The sequence below is a fragment of the Hoplias malabaricus genome, chromosome 7 (genome assembly GCF_029633855.1).
Source record: "Hoplias malabaricus isolate fHopMal1 chromosome 7, fHopMal1.hap1, whole genome shotgun sequence".
Classification (NCBI taxonomy): Eukaryota; Metazoa; Chordata; class Actinopteri; order Characiformes; family Erythrinidae; genus Hoplias; species Hoplias malabaricus.
The window spans coordinates 33,134,794-33,157,370 of NC_089806.1; the positions used below are offsets into that span (position 1 = coordinate 33,134,794).

Genomic DNA, 22,577 nt, shown 5'->3' on the forward strand with positions numbered 1-22,577 from the left:
TTTGAAGGGATCAATTTATTGGTGGGGTCAATTTAATAATCGCTGCATACTGGTGGAGATACGTCACCTCCGTCCTTGCTAATTCTAATGGTCCATGATCATTCAAGCAGTGTACAACTAAGTTGTTTTCAAGCATTTGATACTGTGAAAGCTATTCTCTTTGTTCAGTGACATCACTTTCAAAAGTGGCTTAGGAAACTGGAAAAGTGGCAAGAACTGGAACTTCACTTTAGATTTTAATTGTTTTTGTCTGTCCATGACCAATTAGCAACAATTTACTCTATGGCAGAAAATGGCAATTAGATTTGTCATTTAAACATGTGCAAACAATCATGATTTATAGTTCATGCTCGTTTCTGTATTGGGGGGAAAAAACACAAAAATGAGAAAATACCATAAACCTTTTTATTCCATCAGCAGCTGACAATACAAATAAATTATATCATTCTCTCTCTCTCATTCACGCACACAACCCTGCACTAAACCCAAATAAACATTTATTTTAATATATACTATATTCACTATATCTTGAGACTGGCAATTCTATAAGGCTTCTTCTTGTAATAGGTATGTATGAGACATTTATGGCACAAAAAAAAGCAGAAGACAGTCGCAGCATGTGTACTTCCAGTGAAATTCACTCAAGATATGTTCCATCGGGTCTTGGCAAAGAGCTATAAAATTTCTAAGTTAACATTGTCACTCCAAACTGGTGTGTTCAGGTTCAGAACAAAATCATATCTCACAGGTAATCAACAGATCTGAAAGAAAATCTGATGAGACAGTACTTCATACCCATTGTCAGTGGTGTCTTATGCCTTTAAAATGTGTATTTATTTCACAGTCCATTAAAAATAACAATGAAAATGAGCAATAAAATAATAGCCCTGATATAATAATGTACCTTGAAATGGATAACAGTTCAAGACATTATTTTGAATAACCATAAATGCAATATTGGCAATTTATCCTTCTAATGCTTCTGCGTTAGTAGTACTGAAGCTACTTGAAATAGTGTCAGGAGGTTCATCAGCTGACACTGGACATGGCAGTGTCCAATCCAGTTTAGCTTTTCATGTTTGCACCATCATGGTAAACTGATTTGTCTTGCACAGCCTTCTATGGCATTACAAAAAGGTCAGTTCATCACCAGGTGTTTTCGTCCTCCCAGTTGATGTCATCGCTGTCTCCCCAGCCCTCTGCTTCAGTCTGAGACACAAGACAGTCATTACACTTCACCCAGTCATACAAAAACAGTACTTCCCTTAAATTACACTGCAACCCCACAAAGTGGTATTGGCACATACATGGATTTTTATGTTTATTAAATAGGTCTATTGTAACTTAGTCTCAAAGTGCCAGATTCTCTAAGGAGTGTCTGGTAGCTTTCACCACTTTAACATGGCCATGAACCACCTAATACTGCAGGACATTAACAAATTTGACTGACAATCACAATGCAACTAACAGAATCTTGACAGTGAAACTTAATGCACTAACGTAATTAAATTAAGAATGTATCATGTATGTGAATTAATGAAATTATCTTTGCATCAAATGTGGGCACTGCGTATAGAGCTGAGATTAAATATCTCTGCAGTTAAAGTGCAGAAACAAAATGTCCTACTGCTGTATTGCATTCATAGGTTTCACAAAATTTGTATCTTTCTATGAATGATGGGGTAGGTCCATTACTGTCCTCTTTATCAACATTTCTACTTATGTACTGTGTTAACCGGCTCACTTGAGGGTTTTACATTTTTTACATTTCATGTCAAATCTTTGTCTTACTGGAATTCTGTGAAGCTGCTTTGTGAAAACATCAGTTGTGAAAAGCGCTATATAAATAAATTTGATTTGATTTAAATCTTGGTATCTGAAACTGAAAATTTTAAATGGCATGTTTTTCTGATTTAGGAACAGATGCATTTAAACAGGTAAATAACCAAATTGCTGGGCTTTCAGGACCACTACTGAATACAGGTGTGGGGAACTAAAATTTAAAAGAGTCACGTGTCCAGGACATGGTCAATTCACTGTGCAAACACAAATGACTCCTCAGTTAATTGGCAGGTTAAGCTTGTGTAGATGTCCAAGTCATCAGCATATTGAACAATCAGCCATAGTTCACAACCAGACTTCATTCATGTGCATTAAAGAGAGCCATGGGGAGGGGGTGCTGTGGGAGCTCACTGAATGCTGATGCCACACTGAAAACAGGTTGGGGGGAAAAACAAGCCCAGTAGCCCACTGCAGTTGTGAGTTTAGCGCTGAGAGAGAGAAAGGAAGCTGAAAACAGGCAAATAAAAGTATGCAGAGCAAAACATATAATTCAGTTCTAATTGTAAAACTACATAGCGCTCCTGTATGGACAGTGAGTGTAGAAACAAGTTGGTGGGGTTAATGGGTTGGCTGATTGGTCTAGATTAGTTTTCAACAAAAACACCCTGTAATCAACATGTGAGACATCACAACAGTTAGTGTGAGAAATTAATCAGAATAAATTTGAAAAAAATCTCACCTCTGTCAGATCTACTGGAGCAAACTTTGCGGTCAGTTCCAGTGTGCATTCCGATTGTGTATTGACTGGTTCAGTGTGGGATACTGGTGCAACTGAGAGTCCTGCAGTCTTCTCCACAGGAAACAGCATGGAAGAGGACAGCTTTATGTCTGGTACCATGTCAGCAAAGAAGTCCAGCTCCGGATCATGTTCTGGTTTTCTTTTCACCTCAATAGTGAACTCCTCTCCTAGTCCTCCAGCCCTTCTGTGTGCAGGTTTAGGTTTGGGTTCTGCAGCAGAACTTTTGTTTGGTTTGCTGGCACTGAATTCATCATTACTCTGGTCCCAGCCAGTATCCCATGATGTGTTATTTTGCTCTGGAGCAGGTTTCAGAGCAGAGCTCAATTTGAGTGCTTTAGACACTCTTTCAGGTCCAGAACTGTGTGTGGTTATAGATACAGCAACAAACTCTTTAGAGGGCTTTGAAACTGGGACTGGTAAAGGTGTAGTAGGAGACTGGTCTGAGGTAACCTCAGAATCCTCAAAGTCTTCCCATGGTTCTTCTAGATCATTTACAGTGGTGGTCAGTGATAATTGAGAGGCATTTTCCACAGGCCATATGCTAATCTCGATAGACTGGCTCTTGTCTCTGTCTGATTTCTCTTCCGAATCACCCCAGTCAGGCCATTCCTCATTCACAGTCACTGATCTGCTGACATTTTCTCCCTGCTGCCCTTTGCTGAAGCCATTCAGAGGGAGAGCCATGTCTCTGCTCACAACTGGACACATTTATAAATCAACAATGTTAGACACAGTCTAACTAAAGCAGTACATAATCCTTATTCCTTAAAACAAGATTTTTAGACAGATCAAAGATAAAGCAGTATCATCTCAGTATCAACATCTCAATGTCTTACCCGTGTCTGACGCTGAAGAGTGCTGAACAACATCATAATCATCTGTGGCTGTCTTGAAGTTCTCTAGAACTAGTGACTTGTTTTCGGAAGGCTTAGAAAACAGACTCACAACCTTTGAAGGCTGGGAAATATGGGGAAGTGATGGCCCAACAATATGAACTGGTGAAGCTGCACAGAAAAGATAAGTATTACTCAGCTTTGCACATGGGCCTACAAATGGGTAAACTGAACGGTAGGTGCCTACTTGCTTCATTTCCATTTTTCATGCCATATGTACACAGAAATTAAGTAAAGAATCTACTGCACACCAGTCAGAATCAGTCAAAGTTCAGTCTTTTCATGTCTGATTAGCTAAATGCAAAGCAGTTGCCACATTCATCTGCATAACGTTCAACTTATTGCTGTAATTTCATGATGCATGATGAGACCCATGTATTGCCCAATTTGGCACACTCCCCACTGAAATTAATAAAGTGTTAAATTTATATATAACTTTAGAACATTAAAGAACCTATGTGAAATAAATCTGTCACATGTTGACACCTAAATTGTCATAATTCACCAAACAGAGAACCGCATTAACACATTAATCATTCTAACAAGCATATTCAGACTTAGACTAGATGGATTCTCTTGGTACTAGTGACTTTTAACCCCACCAAAAAAAATGCACTATTTATAAATCTGATTATTTTGTTCAAATGGCAGCCGAAGCTGGGGTCCTGTGGTCCCTGTGGCTCTCACGCCTGAGGACCCTTCCACACGGATTCATTTATTTTTAAAAACTGAGATATTCCTCAGCATCATTATGTCAGTCCAGTAGGGGGGCCATAATACCTCTTAAAGAGGGGCATCAAAATGCCACAAGCATGAGAGAAACACAGACGTGTTAATCCCAAACTCCATACTCCCCAAGTGCACTACAAAAGTCAAGGAAATACTGAATCTAGATCTCAATAGTACATTCGATATTTCTAATACCGCATCACTTATATTTATTCATATGCGGGAATCTGAAATCTAATGTATACTGTGATTTAATGATTTGTGTACTTCACTTTATAGGGAGTGAGGAGGTATTTGCATTTCAGCCGGAGACAGGCACTCTGTAAAAAAATGTAAAAAAAAAAAAAAAAAAATTAAAAACCTACTTTCTGGAGTAACGTCCGTTGACTTGGTAAAGTTTGGCGTGGTCCGTTTGAAGACTTTAGTCCTCTCCCCACCCACCACCACTTGTGCCCCCAGCAATGGGACCAGCACTGCCAGGCTTTGTAATGTCATGGCAACTAAAGTATCATTTGTGTCCCTCATTCCCAGCAACACCTGTAAAACAGATTTCCATAATTTACTTCTCAATTTCATTAAAAAGTTTAGTGACCACACAAAAGAAGAGGAGAACATCCAAGTTAGGGCAATCATTGCAGCTAACAACAATTCATTTCTGTTTAATCATTTGCACTGATGAAGGAAAACCATACATATGGCATATGACATTCTTTTAAGCACTCGGCACATTGCACAAGTGACTTCCTCAGGGTCTTGGGCTCCCATGACTGCTATTTGAATACTTTAATACTACATGTGTTTTAGTACCAGAGTTTACATGGTCACAGAAGGCAATGTATGATGATTCAAACAGGCCCTTGGTTCATTTTTTACCTGAGGTAGGATCTGGTTCTTGAGCTCATCGTCCGAGAAGAACTCAGCATAGACATGGATATGGGAGAGGAGCACCATTCGCACATGTTCCTCATTATCTTTGAAGAGCTTCAAAATCTGAGGGACAACATGCCTTCTGTAGAGTGGCAGTGACAGCAGACATTCTTCACCAGCTTCCACTCCTGAATCTGCAACAAAAGCCAATTACTCTACATTCTATAGGCTTAAACACCACAAATATAATTACAATACTCTGGATAAATTTCACATAATCTGAAAACAGCTGAGGAAATACTATGGAGTAAATGCACACACTGTTATTTCTCATTGCTTACACTAATAAACATCATATGAGTTGCATAATGTATAATCAGAATGTATGAAAATCAAAGTACCCCTCTTTGGCTTTAGTAAGTGAGGGAGGAAGCTTTTAACAGCTGTGGGTTCAGCAAACACCAGGGAATTCAACAACTTAGGAGCTAAACGAGCACCAATTAGTTCTTCTGGAAGGTTATGGACTCTGTCCAGTAGAAATCTGAGGAAAAACATGCATGCATTAAATTCAAAGTACAGTTTTTCATTATTATTGCTTGGAAGGTTAAAACAACAAATTTAAAATTTAGAAGAGCAAAACCAAATGAAGTCTTACTTAAAGAACTCATGTTTTTCTTCTTCAGATTTCAAAGTCAAGCTCTTCAGAAAGTTCATGATGTCCAGAAAATCATTCCTGTTGGAACAACAGTCAATATTAATTTGAGGATTAGGGTAACTCAACAAATTACCACTTTCTGGTTTCTGAAAAATGTAATCCAAAATGCCCACAATTCAGAACAGCCAACATCATGTTGTAAATTATGTATGAAATTTTTTTTGGGGTGGGTGAGACACACCTGAAAAATTCATGAGTAAGTAGAGTGCTGAGAGGTGGACGGGCCACTGGGTCAGGGGTTAACAGGCTGGCCTGCAGCGTGCTCCTCAGACTTTCAGCTAACTCCTCAGAAACTGAGTATGCGCCAGAGAGAGAGAGAGAGATGGATGGATGGATGGATCAACAAATCACAAAATGAAAACACTAAGACTAGAACAGTGAATTGACATATTTACTTACATCATAATTATTATTTAATGAAGAGAGGATTTAATCAGAGAAAAAATTTAAAGCCATGAATGTACAACTAAAGCCTGAAAAAAGCAGAAATACTAAAAGCACAGGTAAAACGTGTCTGAAGGATTCACAAACTGCATATTTCTGGTGTTCTCCAAGATATTTTTCCCCATAAATGTACTTGTGTGAAATCCACATATAAGAAAGAATGCTAATTCACATTGAACTTTGAAGGATTCATTTCTGCCGCAACAGGATGCATCTCAGACACCCTCAGCTCAATTGGCACATGACCATTTCATAAAGAACATTACTAACCATATCCACTGAGGAGGGGAATAAGGGCCTCCACCAGCATGCCGAAAGAGAAGGCGTCCCGCGAGTGGGCGTGCTTGTCTGGAAGCGTTTTGAACCCGTCCAGCTACAAGAAACAAACTGTTTTTGTTACTGAGTCACTGAACTGTAATTGCTAATGTTCTAATGGAAAATCATACAGCCTGCTTTGATTGAGGATGTGTTTCACCTTCTCTTCTGGGGGAATGGCACTTCTTTCTCGTACTGTCTGAACGCTTGTAAGAAACTGGTGAGACAAAGCCACACAGCATAAAGATATTTCCTTGGTCCTCTAACATGGATTTTTTTAAATCATAACAATAATTCTGACATTGGTCAGCAGCTATTCATAATAATCTGACAAGGACCAAATTATGAAAGTTCAGTGGATCTATACTCTGCAAAGAAAGTTACAGCTGGGTTTAAACACCACTGAAAGCTGCTGCTGGCTCATCGTTAAAAGCTGAATCTTTAGTGGGTTTCTCACTTCTGGTGTTGCCTCCACAAACTTGCAAACAGTCTCCATCCCTCCAAGCTTCCAGTGTCCATCCTCACTGACAAACACAGACGAGATGCACACGTTGTTGTGGCTTAATTTCCCCTTTGGACACAAAAGCAGGCAGAAGTGTAAGTTTCATTTATGAGAGACTAGAATGCACTTTATTTATGAGAGACTAGAATCACACTGAAGTGTGTGTCCCAATATTTTACTTCAAGCTAAAGTTAACTTACAATAGTTAACAGGTAACACATCAAGTGGTGTTGATGTCACAGGATTAACAACAAAACCACAACAGGCAATACTGAATTTACCCTGTCATGGAGGAAGACCAGGGCCTGTAATAAATCATAGAAGCCAGCACAGATTTCTTCTGGTTTAAGACTGTCCAGCAGCAGCTCCAATGGCTTTACTCTCTCAGTCACCAAGTGTATCTCTCCGTCCTGCACAAAGCAGGACAGGAATCGCAGCAGGCATGGATGCCTCAGAATCTTCAAGTGCTAAGAGAAAATAGAAAAATGGTTTGGCTTCACTGTAAACTGTCTGTGAGACTGGCAGAATCTTTCAGCTAACCTACTAATAATTTAATAGGGCTAAAGTACCTTGGCTGCTTTATTGACATTGTCTTCATTGTCCCTCTTGTAGACAAACACAGAAGCAGGCTTGCCGTCCTGGAGGATGGCAGAGTACATGGTGAGGCCCGAAGGCAATGTCAGCAGTTGCTCCTCCAAGATGCAGCTCCGCAAGGCACTGCTCTCAGCACCCATGTTCACTCAGGAAAAGTAGTTAAATGCACTGTCAATATAGAAAGCTTCATTAGTATTGAAGGGGCCCACATAATGTAAACAATTATTTCTACCTTTTATACTGATTCTAAAATTTCAACATTGTCCCCCTCCAATTCAGTTTTTACAATCCATATCTGACATTACAGCTGCCGAGAACATGCCGAATCTAGTGATTCTGTGCTCTCACAAAAACCAGCACATTTACCTATACAATATTCAGGCCACAGCATTTTAGCTCTGCTCATTCAAGCTTAAGTTATTAGTCTTTTAATATATTCCCATATTTAATTCAGTTTAAACCATTGGCAAACCACAGACGTACATTTTGCGACATTCAGTTAAATTTGTAGGTGGGTCAATGACGTGATGCTCATTTTTTGTGTACATATGGGTTAGTTACATTTAAAATTGTTTAAAATTTAAAATAATTTGACAGATTGTTTTGAAACATCATTTTCATCAAACCCTAATACTAAAGTTTTGGATTTATTCAATTCTGAGAGAGTATTAAGAGAATTTGGATAAAAATGTCAATTTGGTGTAACCACAAAAACATAAACCAAGTAATTACACTTGCTGGAAAAAAATTTAAATTCTCTCCAAAATCCTTTCTAAAATAAATCGACATGATCTCACATAAGAACTTTTCTATAAAAATAAAAGAAATGAAACCCTATTGTTCTCAATGTTTTAATTAATGTGGCGAATAATGTCTGTCACATCAACCACTTGAAATGTTAAGTGGTGTAACCACCATTTAAGGAGCCATGTTGTAAGTATTATATCAGAAGATCATGTGGCAGGAAATTATGTCACAGAGAAGACCCCAACTGCTATGAGTCAAGGTTAGTAACACTCTTAATTAACACTCATAATTAAGTGTTTTTAGGCCATGGTCAGGCAAGATTAGGTTACATGTCAAATTGTATTCACATAAAGGTCAAGAGTGTACATAGTTGTCCATAATAATGCCTTCAAATTTTGATTTTTAAATAGAAAGGTCAAATGATGTAACCGGTTACACCATTAGATTCCTTTCTGTTTGAGACCAATTTGCTCAGTTTCAGGGTCAAGAGTATGTAATTTAAGGTGCCAATTATTTTTATAACTGAAATAGTGACTAACTGTTTAGCATGAACAGTGGTTTAAATAGGGTTTCATTTAGATCGTAAATTATGCGATTTCTGTAATGTAAAAAAAAAGTTTTTTTTATTTTAAATTTAAACTTCCATAATACATTTTTAATATTTTATTATGGTGCATGTAAACAGTAAGTTTAAATTATAAATAAATATAATATAAATATATTTATTATTTTAAAAAATTTACTTGTCCCCTAATAAATGCCACGTAGAAGCAAGGAAAAGTGGCTCGCCACAGTGCGCAAGTGAATGCAGATCCTACTCCAAGTGCAAATTACCTGGCCAAAAGACAGGAAAGGTTCACTTACAACAAAAGATGAGGGAAGGTTGGATGTAGTACCAGAGACGGTATAGAGAGGGGAAAAAAAGGGTACTATTAGTGTTTTACACCTTACTCCTCCATTGATTAACACTTCAGGAGATGACCAGCATATTGACCCTCCGGAACCCAGAGTTAATACTCATGATCATGTGTAGCCAAATGTAGAGGTACCACAGGCATTCTCAACCACTTTAATACTTCAAGTCTTAAATTTCTAACACCCTGTTTCATTTATATTGTCATGTTAACGTGAAACAATTTGTTCAGATCTCATCAGATTACATGAACTCACACTGATGGTTGTTGGTTTTTAAAAATGTAATCAAAACAGTTTAGTGATGAAAGAAATGAAAAAAAATGTTTGATAGTCTCTCACTCACAATCTCTCTCTCTTTGAAAACAATGGCTGTCATTTTACAAACTGAAATTGTATGAGAACTGAACTGAAATCAGAACTGAACACAAGTCAATCCTGTTTCTTCAATGATGTTATGAAATAGTTTTTGATATGGAATACGATGAATTACTATTTAATATCATTATTTTATATTATATATTTTAATATATGAATTTTAATATCACTTTATATCATTTAAATGGAAGCAGAGTGAAGCTTCTCCAAGATAGCTAACGTTAGGATATCAGTTATTTATCAGGGGTTTATTAGCAATGTGTTCACCCATATCTCCCTGTGGTGACCAACTTTTGTTTAATGAACTGAAGTCTGAAGGAAAATACACGTCTCTCTGATCAAACACCGAAGGTGGTAAACTGAGTTAACTCCTTCAACGGTTGTCAAACATTTCTACCCGGGACAGGTCAACATACTGAGCTAGCTAACATTATTTCATATCGTTTAGCTGAGGATAGCTTGAATAAACTCACCCTCCCGCATTCGGAATTGAATTTCTATACCGAGAAATGCTGTTAAAATAAACGACAAAAGATTCACACAAATGAATACCTGGATGAATACAAAATACAACGTTTCCTGGCTCCTTTCTCGTTATTGAATATTCCGTTCCACCTTAAAACATTCAGGACTTCCCTGCCGCATTTAAGGTGGAACAGGAAATTCACTTACAAGCTAACTTCAACTGCATACTAACTCGCCTCTGGAGCTAAGCTGAAATGGCTAAGCTATGCTAGGCTAGGCTAACCTGTATAGCCGTGTGAGTGGTCCTCCAGCTCAGTGAGAATCGGATTTAATCTTCCCCACGTTATGACACTCCATGACCGGCTCTTTATCGCCTCTACCGCGGCGCCTCATTAACACCGCCTCGGTCAAACTCATGTGAAGTTGAACACGTCGCTTTGAATAAAGAAATATCAGCTGTGTTCAGTGACTGCATCAAAACATGAAGTCTACACACTCTACATCCTCCTTACTGGTTATAAACAGACTCAACACACGGAGCAAACCATTCAACACTTGGATAGTGTCCTCTTTATCTACCACTGACCACTAATCCTACAGTCGCTTTAGACATAGTTACAATGGTCACTGTCACGGGAGGATCAGGGACATCCCTGTAATGATATGTGTTCTTTATTTTTGAACGAGTAACAAACTCATGTAATAATGTAATGGTTCATGCCCTCATGGTCTGAGAGATTTGGCGGTGTCAAGGGTGTGTTTAAGCATATTTCTTCATAAATAAAAGTGCAGCAGTGCAGAAAAATACATTTTTCAATTTAGACAGTCATAAATATGATTATGATCATTATTATTAGATATAAATTATTTTATTTTCAACCTGTCAATCAATCTATGTGGGTAATTTTACCACTTTTGCAGCAACAACTACTAAGTAGTAATAATAACTACTAGGTACTTATAAGTGCTCTAAATGTGAAACAATGAGCCCGTGACTCAATGGAAAGCAATACATTGTCGTTACCACGATGTGTTAATCTTATATCTAATCTAACTATAATACTTGAAAGAATAAGTTCTAATAAAAGTTTCTAGTTCTTAAAAAAATACTTGAAAGAAGAAGACGACCTCTTGGAAGATCAGCAGGTTCTTTATTTGGAGAGCAATCACAGAAGGCCTCCTGCAGAATCACACACAATGACATACTGAAAACCACAGTTTACATACACTTTTTGGGGTGAGATTGGTAGGTGGATTGGCGACACAAAAGTCTCCTTAGGTGTGTGTGTGTCTGTGTTGCCCTGTGAAGGACTGGCATCCCCTCCAGGGTGTATTCCTGCCTTGCGCCAAATGATTCCAGGTAGGCTCTGGACCCACTCTGACCCTGAACTGGATAAGCGGTTATAGATAATGAATGAATGAATAATCATATATGGGGGGTTGCTCCAGGGACCTGGAGGTTGTAGGTTCAAGTCCTGCTCTGGGTGAATGTCTGTGAGGAGGTGTGTTTTCCCTGTGTATGTGTTGGTTTCCTCCAGGTGCTCTGGTTTCCTCCCACGGTCCAAAGCACACGTTGGTAGGTGGATTGGCGACTCAAAAGTATGTGTGTGTGTGTTGCCCTGTGAAGGGCTGGTTCCCCTCCAGGGTGTGTTCTTGCCTTGCACCCAGTGACTCCTGGTAGGCTCCGGACTCACCCTGGTCCACCACTGGATAAGCAGTTACAGACAATGAATGAATGAATAATCATATATTGGCAATTTAAAATGTTCATATGTTCAAATTTGAAGTTTCATAACAACTGACATTTATGAAATTTTTATTTAAGTTTGTGTTACAATGTTCAAACAGGTCAAGATCAAAAACATGATGACATTTTGTAGCATTATTGCTGACAAGTGTCAATAAACCCTTAAACTTAGCATAAACCCTTTAACTTAGCATACAAAGCTCAGAATGTCATTGTGTTTTTTTTTTTTTTGCTACAACACTGCATACTGCTGCTAAAGTATTACATATTTATAGCATTTATTTTCTTTGGGGGGGTGTGTTATAATTAATATTAATGTTAATATAATACATGAATGAAACAAAAGATTTTTTTTCAAACTTCTCTTCAAGGCAGCCTATTATTCATAGTAGTTATCATAAAATACCTGGTTTGGATAACATGTATAATTTGCCTTTATTTCTTTATATTTCAATTTATTTTATTTTAATTTATTAAGAAAAAAAAATCTTTTTTCTGTTTTTGCTGTTTGTACAGATCTCTTCACTCATAATCTCAGTTGTAACTATATATTATAATGGGAACGTAACCAAGACTCAAGTATTTGTGTCATTTGTGTGTAACACTGAAGGATTAGTGTGAGCCTCATGGAACTATTTTGTGTGAGTCTGGAAGATTGTGGAGTCATGCAAGTGTAGTGGGACATTTTGTTTTTTATCACGTCAAGACTAGACTAGTATGTGATGTCAGCTAATACCCTCTCTGTAAATAAATGTGGGGTGTTTTTTTTCTTTCTAGAAATCGATGCCAACCGTTACTCAGAAAAGGAGGGAAAACGTTCAGTGCTTTCTGAAGTGTCAGAATTCTTCCCAGACCACTGCCAGACGATTACAAATTTAACAGTTGTGGTTGAATTGTGGAGAAGGGCCAGCCCCAAGGCATTACACCACCAACTTTTCTTATAAAAACCCTCTGTAGCAAGTGTCACCTGCCACAGAAAAAGAAAGTTTTAAGGTAAAGCCTTATTCCTTAGTTGACTCTCAGCTACTGGTATAATACTATATGTAGAAATTTACCCTTGTCCACTTTATTTGCACAGGACACCAGAGAGATGAGCAGCTCTTATCTTCTGCTGTTTGCTTGCGTGCTTTTCACCTGCTCTTTTGCCCAGAGTAAGTACATTTAGTTCATCATACCTTATTATACTCTATTATTCTGTATATTCTTTTGTGATAGCATTTGTCTCAACCAGTTACTTTAATTTGAGATACTTCCCAATTAGGAACCTAATAAATGCTCAATTACTTTGCTAAAGATAGACATTTTTATATTGCTTTCTAAAGAGGATATATGAGATTTTAGAAGTATTGGCAACTGGCAGAAAAAAATGTACAAAAAAGGAACATTTCCTTTATCTTGTGCTTTTGTGATGACATTTTCTGTGAGATCAAATAGAAAAATTTGAAAAAAAAGAGTAAAATTCCAAAATGTTGTATTTGTAACAGTTTTTTAAAAAAGAATAATTGACATATAATCTCAAACATACATTTATTACTATAATAATATTTATTCTATTATCCTAATATGATGTTTTATTAAATCTTTAACCATAATAACTTAAATAACCCCTCAGTTATTCAATAAACAAGTTAATACTTAAAAAAAGATCCAAAAAGTTGCAATGTTATTGAACCTGTGCCCTGCACGTCACTTCCACAATGACATATTTTTTTTGCATTCTTTTCTGTTGCTGTAAGCACACAGGGTAGGTTCTGTAAAAACAGTAAAGACATTAGGTTTAATTCTCTAACATTGTGTTTCATTTATTATTTATTTACTTGGTGTATCTGCATTTTGTCTGATAATTCTGGTTGGCATACTATGGACAAAGCTGATTCTATGATTTCTGTGGTGTGACTTTACAGAAAGCTGCCGAGGCCGATGTGGAGAAGCTTATTATAGGGGCAATGCCTGTCAGTGTGACTCTGAGTGCCTCTCACATAAAGAGTGCTGCAGAAACTATGAATCTCTTTGTACCACAAGTGAGTCTCTTCTGTTTCTACTGGGAATAGCTTTAATCAGAAATAATATCATATATGGTGTTATCCTTAATACCCTTGACAGGAAATTTGACCAGGGAATTTGTTTTGAAGAGTGCTCATAAATATGTACATACTGTAAATATGTAAATACTGAACAAACTAGACATGTATACTATCTGTAATATTTGAAAATATTGATTAAATTATTGATTAAAGATCAGAAACACAAAGCAATCCCACTTGGTGCAGTTCCTAAATATTTGTAAAATATTTGTGAGAAATAGTGCCCCTTGTTGTGCAATTCTTAACCGTGCTTGAGTGAGTGAGTAAGTGAATTTGAGAATGAGTGAGTTATAGGCCAGTTCTATTAGGTACAAACAAAAGAGGAAAAAAAAAATAGAATTTATTTATTAGCAAATGCATGATGATAATCCATGTAGTTTAAACCATACTATATCATTATATCAAATGTTATCTACATTAGCCACACATCTGTGTAAAGTCTATATATGAGTGTCTTGGCTGATCAATTACATTTTGAAATAAGTAAAAATGTGAGTTAGATTATTTGCTTAACTATTTCTTCAAATTGAAGAAATGCAAATTTCCAAGCCATGGTAAGTAAGTAATGGCTGCATTCATCCTGCTCATCAGCAAGTGGGATGCTGTAATAAATACTGAACAAACAAATAAATAACAATTTCTATTTCAAATTAGAACTGTGAATGATTGCTCACACAGTTCTATTCAGGGCTTTAACACTAGGGGCTTAACACAGTTTTGTACTGATGAAATGACTTTGTGTGACTTTGTTGTGATCATAGGAGATTCGTGTCAGGGCAGATGTGGGGAGCTTTTTAAGAGAGGACGACTGTGTCACTGTGATGTTGAGTGTTTTAAATTCAACCAATGCTGTCCTGACTATGAGACACAGTGTACAATTGAGGGTATGTCACTAGTTTTTCATGCTAATCTTTATTTTTGCATTACATTTATAACTTACAAAAATTACATTATTTAACACTAAATGTTTGCATTAATTCAGTATATGATTACAATTTACAAAAAGGTACTCAACTGGATGCTATTGTATATATATTTTTGGTTGGTGAACTATTCTCAGTGCAGCAGTGACACTGAAGTGTTTAAAAATTCCAACAGCACTGCTGTGTCTGATCCACTCAATATACTAACACACCAAAATGTAAATGTCAACACAGTCCTGAGAATGATCCTTGATGCAAATATAACCTGCTTTGTTGTGGTCCTTTAAAGAACACGGTGAGAGGGGATAACAATATGCTGAACAGCAGACATGGTTGTCATTTTAATATTTTGGCTGATCTGTATTTATTGTGATATAGAGATGGCGCCAGTATGATATTCTGGTATAAGTATAGGAATTAAAATAAGGTTTTACTGTGTCAAAATAAAGACTAAGTATCTCAGAATCTCAAACTGGATATTTTCATTTTGATATATTTATTATCAATGCATCGACCCTGGGGTTGGGGGCTCAAACAAATCAGAAATGTTGGTGGTTGAAACTAGATTTGATACCTCTGCTGTAGGAACACATGCTTTGTTTGTTCTCTTGGTCCTGACTGTTGTGTATCTGTGTGACAGTTAGAGAATATCTGTGTTACTTTAAAGCCAGGGACCACCAAAGACCATTAACCTATGCCTAAACTCAATTTAACAAATCTATAGCTTTAATTACTGTAGTTTTGTTACCGATGACTCAGTCATGTGCTAATAATTCATTTGTAAAGCAGGCAATTGCTCTTATGTTGAACAGTGTTCTTGATCTGTACTTCACATATGAATGACTAATAGAATGCTCCACAGAGGAAGAAAATGATGACCCTGAGATGACCACTCCCGCAACTGAAGGTGACATCCTCTTTTCTCTCGCTAAAATTAAATAAAATTAACCAGTTGATTAATTAATGAATGTGGGCAGTGACATTTTTGGAAGAGGGAAAATATCATAGAAGTATTTTACTTGGCTTTTTAAATTGATAAGGAGAAGTTCCACCAAAAATCTATGCTATATGTCCAAATGTTTGTAAACGTCTGCTTATGATGTGATTTCAGCTGGAAAGAGATACATACACATGTATACACACTCCATATAGTTCTTTCATGAAATACATGGATGAAAGCATGTGTAACAGAGAAGAGAGTTGGTTTGGATGAGAATGAATCTCTTGTAGCTGCAGAAGTGAAATGTGCCAGAACTAACATGAGGAAGTAATGTCAGCATCACTGAAAGGAGCAAAGGAGTGGGAGAGACAGCAAGAGTGAAAACGTGGTGACTTATGGATAATTCTGTAGCTTGACCAGCCAAGGATTTCTTACAAGTCTCTGGTGGGAACGTCTTGCTCTTTACCAGCTTTCCTGTTTTATGTTGCACAAATTAAATGGAACTGAGATCACAGAAAAAACAAAATATTAAACATTAGTGTCTGGCACCAACAAGTTAATAATTTAATACGAAAATATTTTAAATGTCAATAATGATTTTGGGGGACTGTAAACAAACTATAAAGTAGCTATAATGCGTAGTAACATTTGGAACATTTATTGTGCTGTGTAAACCAATTGTATAATGCATAATGGAAGATGCATATTTTACAAAGCAAAGTATCTTTTTATGTGAAATTTCTATTTTTAAATGTCAAATATATCCCATCAGATACAAACTGTATGACCTTATGATAAATGTAGTATTGTAAGATATGGTGATATATTTATATATTTTATACTTATCTAATGCTATGTAATATATATTTAATGTTGTAATGTCCTTAAAATGTATTTATTTTTTTCCCAACTTGAAAATTTTGCAATCCTGTTTAGAAGACTATGATCCTGAAGGAGAAGGTAAGAGTACTTCAAGTGAACTTTATAAAATTGGTGCAGTAATGATGCAGTGTTACTTTTAGCAAGGATAAATTTAATGGAAAAATACCTTTTGTTTATAGGTATTTAGGAACATATGTATGTCAGATTTTTTAGCACACCTTGTACCTATCTGAAGGTCAAAAGCCTTTGATGACAACTGTTAAGTTACATAAACATCCAGAAAATATTTATTCCATATAGTGTCAATTGTCATGAGCTTTGCTTTAACAATTTTCACCTTGGAAAAATGTATTACAACTGAAAGTTGCAGAAATAACAACTTAATAGATTACCAATAATAGCAAAATGCAGAAAATACACTGGTTCTAATTCAAAATCTGATGCAGTTTTGGACTCAGTGTGAAAGACACTATAATATACATGCGTTTGTTTTCAAAATTTGACGTATGTTTTTTTCGTCCGTAAAAATCGGACTATGTGAAAATGCCTTTAGCCTTTAGAATGCGTGTATTAATAACGCCTGATGCTTTTTTTTTTAAACGCTTTTTATTTTCTGGATGTCTAGCTTCCTGTAATCCAAAATTTACAAGCAAAGTAGTTTTTATTTTAGTTCAGAAGAAGACCAAAAACTTATAATATAATCAAAGCCCAATTCTTTCAACCTTAGGGATCACTGATGCAGCTCCTCTTCCGGAGGTTGCTAGTGGAAGTGAGTCTTTGCCCTCGACTGCTCTAGAAGGTGAAGTTTCGATCCTTAACGAAACCCTGCAACCTCTTCTCCCGACCCCTCCTGAGACTACAACACAGCCCAGGGACACTGTTACAGCTTCAGAGCTCACTGAGACAGAAGGAAGCAGCCCTCCTTTCACTGTAGAGTTGAGCACTCCCCTACCAAGCACGACCATCTCCTCGTCCCTAACGTCAGCTACTCCTAAAGATACCATAGGTGATGTTTTCATGGAGAGATGATGAGAGAAACATCATTCATCATTTCTTTTTGCATTCACCCTGTCATAAACTGGAAATAGCTGAAATTACGCATGTGAGTGATATTACTATATTGTAAGGGTAAATGTAATTAATGTCACCTTCTCCTGCAGATGTGAACGATCCTCCAGTGCCTGAGGAAGTCCCTGAAAGCCTTCCGACTAATTCTGAGCCAGAGCAACTTTCTTCCAACTCCTACACACCTACTTTAAAATACGAGGTTACCTCCAAAATACTCCCAACCACACAACAACCTTCAGACAAGCCTCCAGTTCCCACAAGCTCAACACACCCAGCTGGACCAACCACCACAGTATCTGAAGAGCATGACCAGAACACCCAAACTTACCTTCAGAGTACTTTGGGGATCCAAACCACTCCTCCAACCACAATCCTTCCAAATAATGTTAAGGTTGCTGCATCTAATTTAACTGAGCCTAAACCCTCCGGTCCTAACCAGATTGAAGATACACTGCCCCCAGAGACGTCTGAAACCACGACAAAACTGCCTCTGTCAGAACCCAGTGAAAGCACAACCTCTAAACGACTGACAGCCCACAGCTTGGACACAACAGGGACAACTATCATTGTTAAGCCAACAAAGGCAGATAATAGTGTAAGTGATCCTTCCTATGGGAAAGATCCTTTGACTACTCCCACTCCTTTGAAGACCGACCCTTCTCCAACCAAAGCACAAGAAAAGCCCACTAAACCAATGCCTAAGGAATTTCTTGATGAGGGTAACCCTCAGGATTATCAGGCAGGTAAGAGATTCATGTTTGCTACCCTCTGATGTACCTTCATGTTTCCCTCTGATGTATTTAGAAAGTCCCCTTCTAGTAAAGCCAGAGGGTGTCAACAAATCAAACGAGTTGATTGTATTCCAAGTAATTTTGTAATGTTTCTATAGTTCCATTCATTATGAAATTTGAAGGACAGCTGCTGTTTTCAAATATATAGTAAACTAAAAATCAACATGTCTTCAACAATATTTCTAAACCCTGTAACATTTAAATTATAGTAATATGTCACCAGTTGTACCTCCTTATTAATATACAACATGATTTAAAACAACTACCTATAGATTTTAACTGCCACATTTTGCATTATTCCTTGTACCTGCCTGTAAATGTTTGAAAATAAAACTTTACTCTTTTCTACAGATGCCAACAATGACACCAATCTCTGCAGTGGACGTCCAGTCAATGGCTTAACCACACTGAGAAATGGCACCATTGTGGTTTTTCGAGGTCAGTGCCAAGTAATTTCTATTCAGCTGGTCTTTAGCAGTGATACTGCTGCAATCTTTTAAACGTGCCCTTTACTAATCTACACTAGGTCACTACTTTTGGACACTGAATTCCAAAAGGAACCCTGGGCCTCCTCTGGGAATCACAGACGTGTGGGGTATTCCCTCACCTATTGATACTGTCTTCACTCGCTGTAACTGCCAAGGCAAAACCTACTTTTTCAAGGTACACTCACTGTCACCTAATAAACAGTGTTAGGATCTGAACTCATGAATTGCATTTTGTCTTAAGTGTTGGAACTAGCCTCAGGGAATTGTGTGATTTCCATCATTGATGATGCCTTGGGCATTTGAGGCCGGGGAGATTTAACTGACTCTACTCAGTGGGGGGCAGGATGGCCCCAACTTTTTGCTTGACACTCACTAATCTGGGCATTTGTTAGCTAACAATGAACTATTCAACTGTATTGTGTTAGCAGCAGTTTGAAACAAACTGGTAGTTTGTTTCCATGTTTCAGAAAAATGGCAATGGCAACAATATGGAGAGAAATTTGGGAGAAAAGTGTTAACAGCCACAAAGTCTATATAATTTGTATATGTGTCCCACAGGGTGATAACTACTGGAGATTTGAGAATGGCAACATGGATCCTGGTTTCCCTAAACCAATCAGTGCCGGCTTTGGACTGGGCAGTCAAGTCACTGCAGCTTTGTCCATGCCTCAGTATCGTAGCAGGAAGGAGTCTGTATTCTTCTTTAAAAGAGGTTCATGTAGTATAATCTTACTTTCACTTCCACGAGGGATTTACTGTGTTACTTAAAGCAGTGATTCCCTGCCCTTATCCAGGAATACCACTTTCCTACACCTTTTTTAGTCTTCTCCCTGCTCCTAAACACAATTGATTCAACTAACCAGCCTTGTTACAGAAACCTCTGTAATGAAATGAAGTAGAAAACAGAGGAGGACTCTGTTTTTTTTGACTCAGGTTGAAACCCTGTTATTTAAAGGTCACGAAACAGCAATTTAAAGGTCACGAAAAAGTGTTTATAATGGGAATGCACTTTGTGTGGCATAGACTGGTTAATTCCGGCACTACAAAGCAATTTGATTGTTTATACCATGAGTGACACTTTATAGAAAAACATTTAAAAATATAAAAAAAGACACTTTTATTGGTTGCTCCTTTAAAGGAATATTTCTGAATTCATAAATAGTGTCTGAAGGGTAACATTAGACGTAATATTGGTAGTCTTTTGATTATAATACTTATGTATCAAACTATATGAGGACTGTAACATCTTTATCCTTTTTGACTGCAGGGGGACTGGCTCAAATATACAGCTACCGCATCACACCTCAGTGTGGAAAAAAACTGGCTTTGTACACGGTAACCAAAAAAGTCAAGAGGCAAGCAGGTAACTAACACTGGATTTTCACCACCTATAACAATACAAAATGCTAAACAGACTAAAGCCCTATTCAGACAGGATTAGTTTTACCTGTGGATTTGGGTAATTATTACTGGAGTATCTCAGTAGTTTCAATCCTGTCAGAATAGAACATTTCAGTCTGGGAAAGTTAACTGACTTTACTCTGTGGGTGGGAAGGATAGCCCTAGTATTTAGCTTGATACTTGCCAATCTGGACATTTGTTAGCTATCAAGAGACTTTGGCAGTTAAAGCTTTCCAAGTGTGCTGAAATATTCAGTGGTATTGTGTTAGCGGCAGTTTGAAACAAAGTGGTGGTTAGGTCACATGTTTCTGAATAATGGCAAAGATAACAGTTTGGAGAGAAATTTGGGAAATATGACCAAAAGTATGAGTCATCTTCAGGGAATATAGGATCTAAAGGGTGAAAGGGAACACAGGGTACTAGTGGAGGAGGGAGGGTTTGGGTTTAGATAAGAACCTATGTAAACAAAGCAAAGAGGCAAAAGGAACACACTGTAGCTGACAGTGATCTGTCTTGTGACACAGCTCCTAAATATGGGTGTGCATATGTGTGAGTGAGTCACAAGCCTTCCATTAGGTACTTCGCATGAAAAACCATTTATTTGCCAGGTTTTCAGAACAATATGCTTTAAATCAAATTTGTCCAACAGGACAAGAGCTGAGGGATATTTGTATTGGACTCAAGTGTATTTTTTAGTTATCTAGCTGACTCATAACTCCTGCTTTGTGGCACAGCCCACTGGTCTTGCATGTTTGTTAGAAGTTTGTTATTAGAGTTCCTTTCTTTAATCCAATTAATCCAAGTAGATTTTTTCAAATCAAATATCCTCTTCAAAAGATCTCCCTTAAATAGATCCTAACATTTGAACAGTACTGTGGGTGACAGTAAACATTTGACAGGCAATACAATTCATTAATGTGCTGAGGCATACTATACTAACACATGCTAACTATTGATAGGATTTCATGTTCTGGTGATTGTTAAAGAAACATGCATTTAATCCATTGAAGTTTCTTTGTTTTAGATCCTGAATTAGGTTCTGAGATTGACATCAGGAAGACCTGGAGAGGCTTCCCCGCTGTTGTAAGCTCTGCTGTGTCATTGCCTTCTACAGGAGGAGATGGATACAAATATTACATCTTCTCAAGGAGTAAGTGATAATTCCCTGTTATTTCCCCAAATCCCTAAGAATTTATAAAATGCTGTATGGCAGAGGAAACACAATTTTCAGGTGTTTTACAAAATAGTAAATATTTTAGAATGCTCTCTGGTTGTTTCAGACCTTGTCTGAAATCATGTCTAGCTTGGGGTCTCCATAAGGTGTGGGTGGGGTAGGAAACTTGGAAGCTTCTAGTAAGAAAATGGGCTCATGAGATGCTAAAGTCTGATCATACTGCTGCTAACAAAACACAAGGTGTTGCCTCAGACTCTCAAACATTTAACCCTGTTTTCCTATATTTAATTTTAAAGGTCTATTGCCCTGTATTTATTTTTCTGTTCACTATTTATGGGTTTAAAAAAAAAACAACAGCACATTCCTTTGGACTTCCTGATCTGGAATACATTTATTTAAATAAAATAAATATCTATTTTAAAAAATTTATATGATACGACCCTTTTAAAAAGCAACATTATTGTGATATTATAAATTACGGATTTCTGTTGCTGCTGTTCCTGGCTCAGCATTGCTATGTAACAGGCAGCTGCAGCCTTGAAATTAGGTGGTTGGCAGCCCACCGCTCCAGTTGTGTGCGTTCACTGCCTCTAGTGTTTGTGCAGAATTGCTCTCTAGTGTTTGTAATCAGTATTACTATAATTTCTAATACTGTTACTGTGTGGTGTATTTGTTTTTTCCAGCCAAGTCTTACAGTTTAAAGATGGAGGGTGACACACCACTGATCCTCACCCCCAAAGCAGGACCAGGGAAGCAAAAATCAGCAAAGAGCTGGTTCGGATGCCCAGAAACTCAAAGCTCATAAGACAAGCTAAGCCCTTAAGCATGAGGGCTATTTAAAAAATTTTTTGTAGACAATTAGCTATATTCTGGAGTATTCTGAAATATTAATGGATTTAGTTAAATAATGATACAAAACTCTTTCTATCAAAAGATG

The 22,577-nt window shown here is 37.3% G+C and overlaps 2 protein-coding genes across 5 annotated transcripts; one reads left to right on the plus strand and one right to left on the minus strand.

Moving 5' to 3' along the window:
• Nucleotides 1-129: 129 nt before the first annotated feature.
• On the minus strand, nt 130-10,693 carry scyl3 (SCY1-like, kinase-like 3). 4 transcript variants are annotated; one of them, XM_066677503.1, is made up of 15 exons: nt 10,426-10,693; nt 9,222-9,246; nt 7,616-7,808; nt 7,328-7,513; nt 7,002-7,115; nt 6,705-6,761; nt 6,500-6,602; nt 5,967-6,078; nt 5,726-5,803; nt 5,472-5,611; nt 5,077-5,264; nt 4,569-4,740; nt 3,418-3,585; nt 2,522-3,279; nt 130-1,209 (listed from the first exon to the last, which is right to left on the minus strand). In XM_066677503.1, the coding sequence occupies exons 3-15, from the start codon at nt 7,778-7,780 to the stop codon at nt 1,147-1,149; spliced, it is 2,304 nt and encodes a 767-aa protein (XP_066533600.1). In that variant the 5' UTR covers nt 7,781-7,808; nt 9,222-9,246; nt 10,426-10,693; the 3' UTR covers nt 130-1,146. The 4 variants fall into 4 exon arrangements, with proteins under 4 accessions (XP_066533600.1, XP_066533599.1, XP_066533603.1 ...); XM_066677502.1 differs by lacking the exon at nt 9,222-9,246; XM_066677506.1 differs by lacking the exons at nt 9,222-9,246; nt 10,426-10,693 and adding an exon at nt 10,230-10,400.
• Nucleotides 8,637-22,575, plus strand: prg4b (proteoglycan 4b). Its single transcript, XM_066677871.1, has 15 exons — nt 8,637-8,646; nt 12,667-12,806; nt 12,968-13,040; nt 13,794-13,910; nt 14,735-14,857; nt 15,747-15,803; nt 16,773-16,796; nt 17,446-17,724; nt 17,879-18,529; nt 18,929-19,015; nt 19,104-19,240; nt 19,624-19,777; nt 20,333-20,428; nt 21,491-21,616; nt 22,324-22,575. Exons 1-15 carry the CDS (start codon nt 8,637-8,639, stop codon nt 22,443-22,445), a joined length of 2,196 nt encoding a protein of 731 aa, XP_066533968.1. The 3' UTR covers nt 22,446-22,575.
• Nucleotides 22,576-22,577: the final 2 nt, after the last annotated feature.

What these genes read in the sequence shown, in the direction of transcription:
- prg4b (XM_066677871.1), top strand. An exon ending in CACCTGCTCTTTTGCCCAGA is followed by an intron (nt 13,041 to 13,793) that starts GTAAGTACATTT and finishes GTGACTTTACAG; the next exon opens with AAAGCTGCCGAGGCCGATGT. An exon ending in TGTATTCTTCTTTAAAAGAG is followed by an intron (nt 19,778 to 20,332) that starts GTTCATGTAGTA and finishes TTTTGACTGCAG; the next exon opens with GGGGACTGGCTCAAATATAC.
- scyl3 (XM_066677502.1), bottom strand. Translation starts at nt 7,780, where the DNA reads ATGGGTGCTGAGAGCAGTGCCTTGCGGAGCTGCATCTTGGAGGAGCAA. An exon ending in TGGTCTTCCTCCATGACAGG is followed by an intron (nt 7,116 to 7,327) that starts GTAAATTCAGTA and finishes TTGTGTCCAAAG; the next exon opens with GGGAAATTAAGCCACAACAA. An exon ending in CTTACTCATGAATTTTTCAG is followed by an intron (nt 5,804 to 5,966) that starts GTGTGTCTCACC and finishes TTGTTCCAACAG; the next exon opens with GAATGATTTTCTGGACATCA.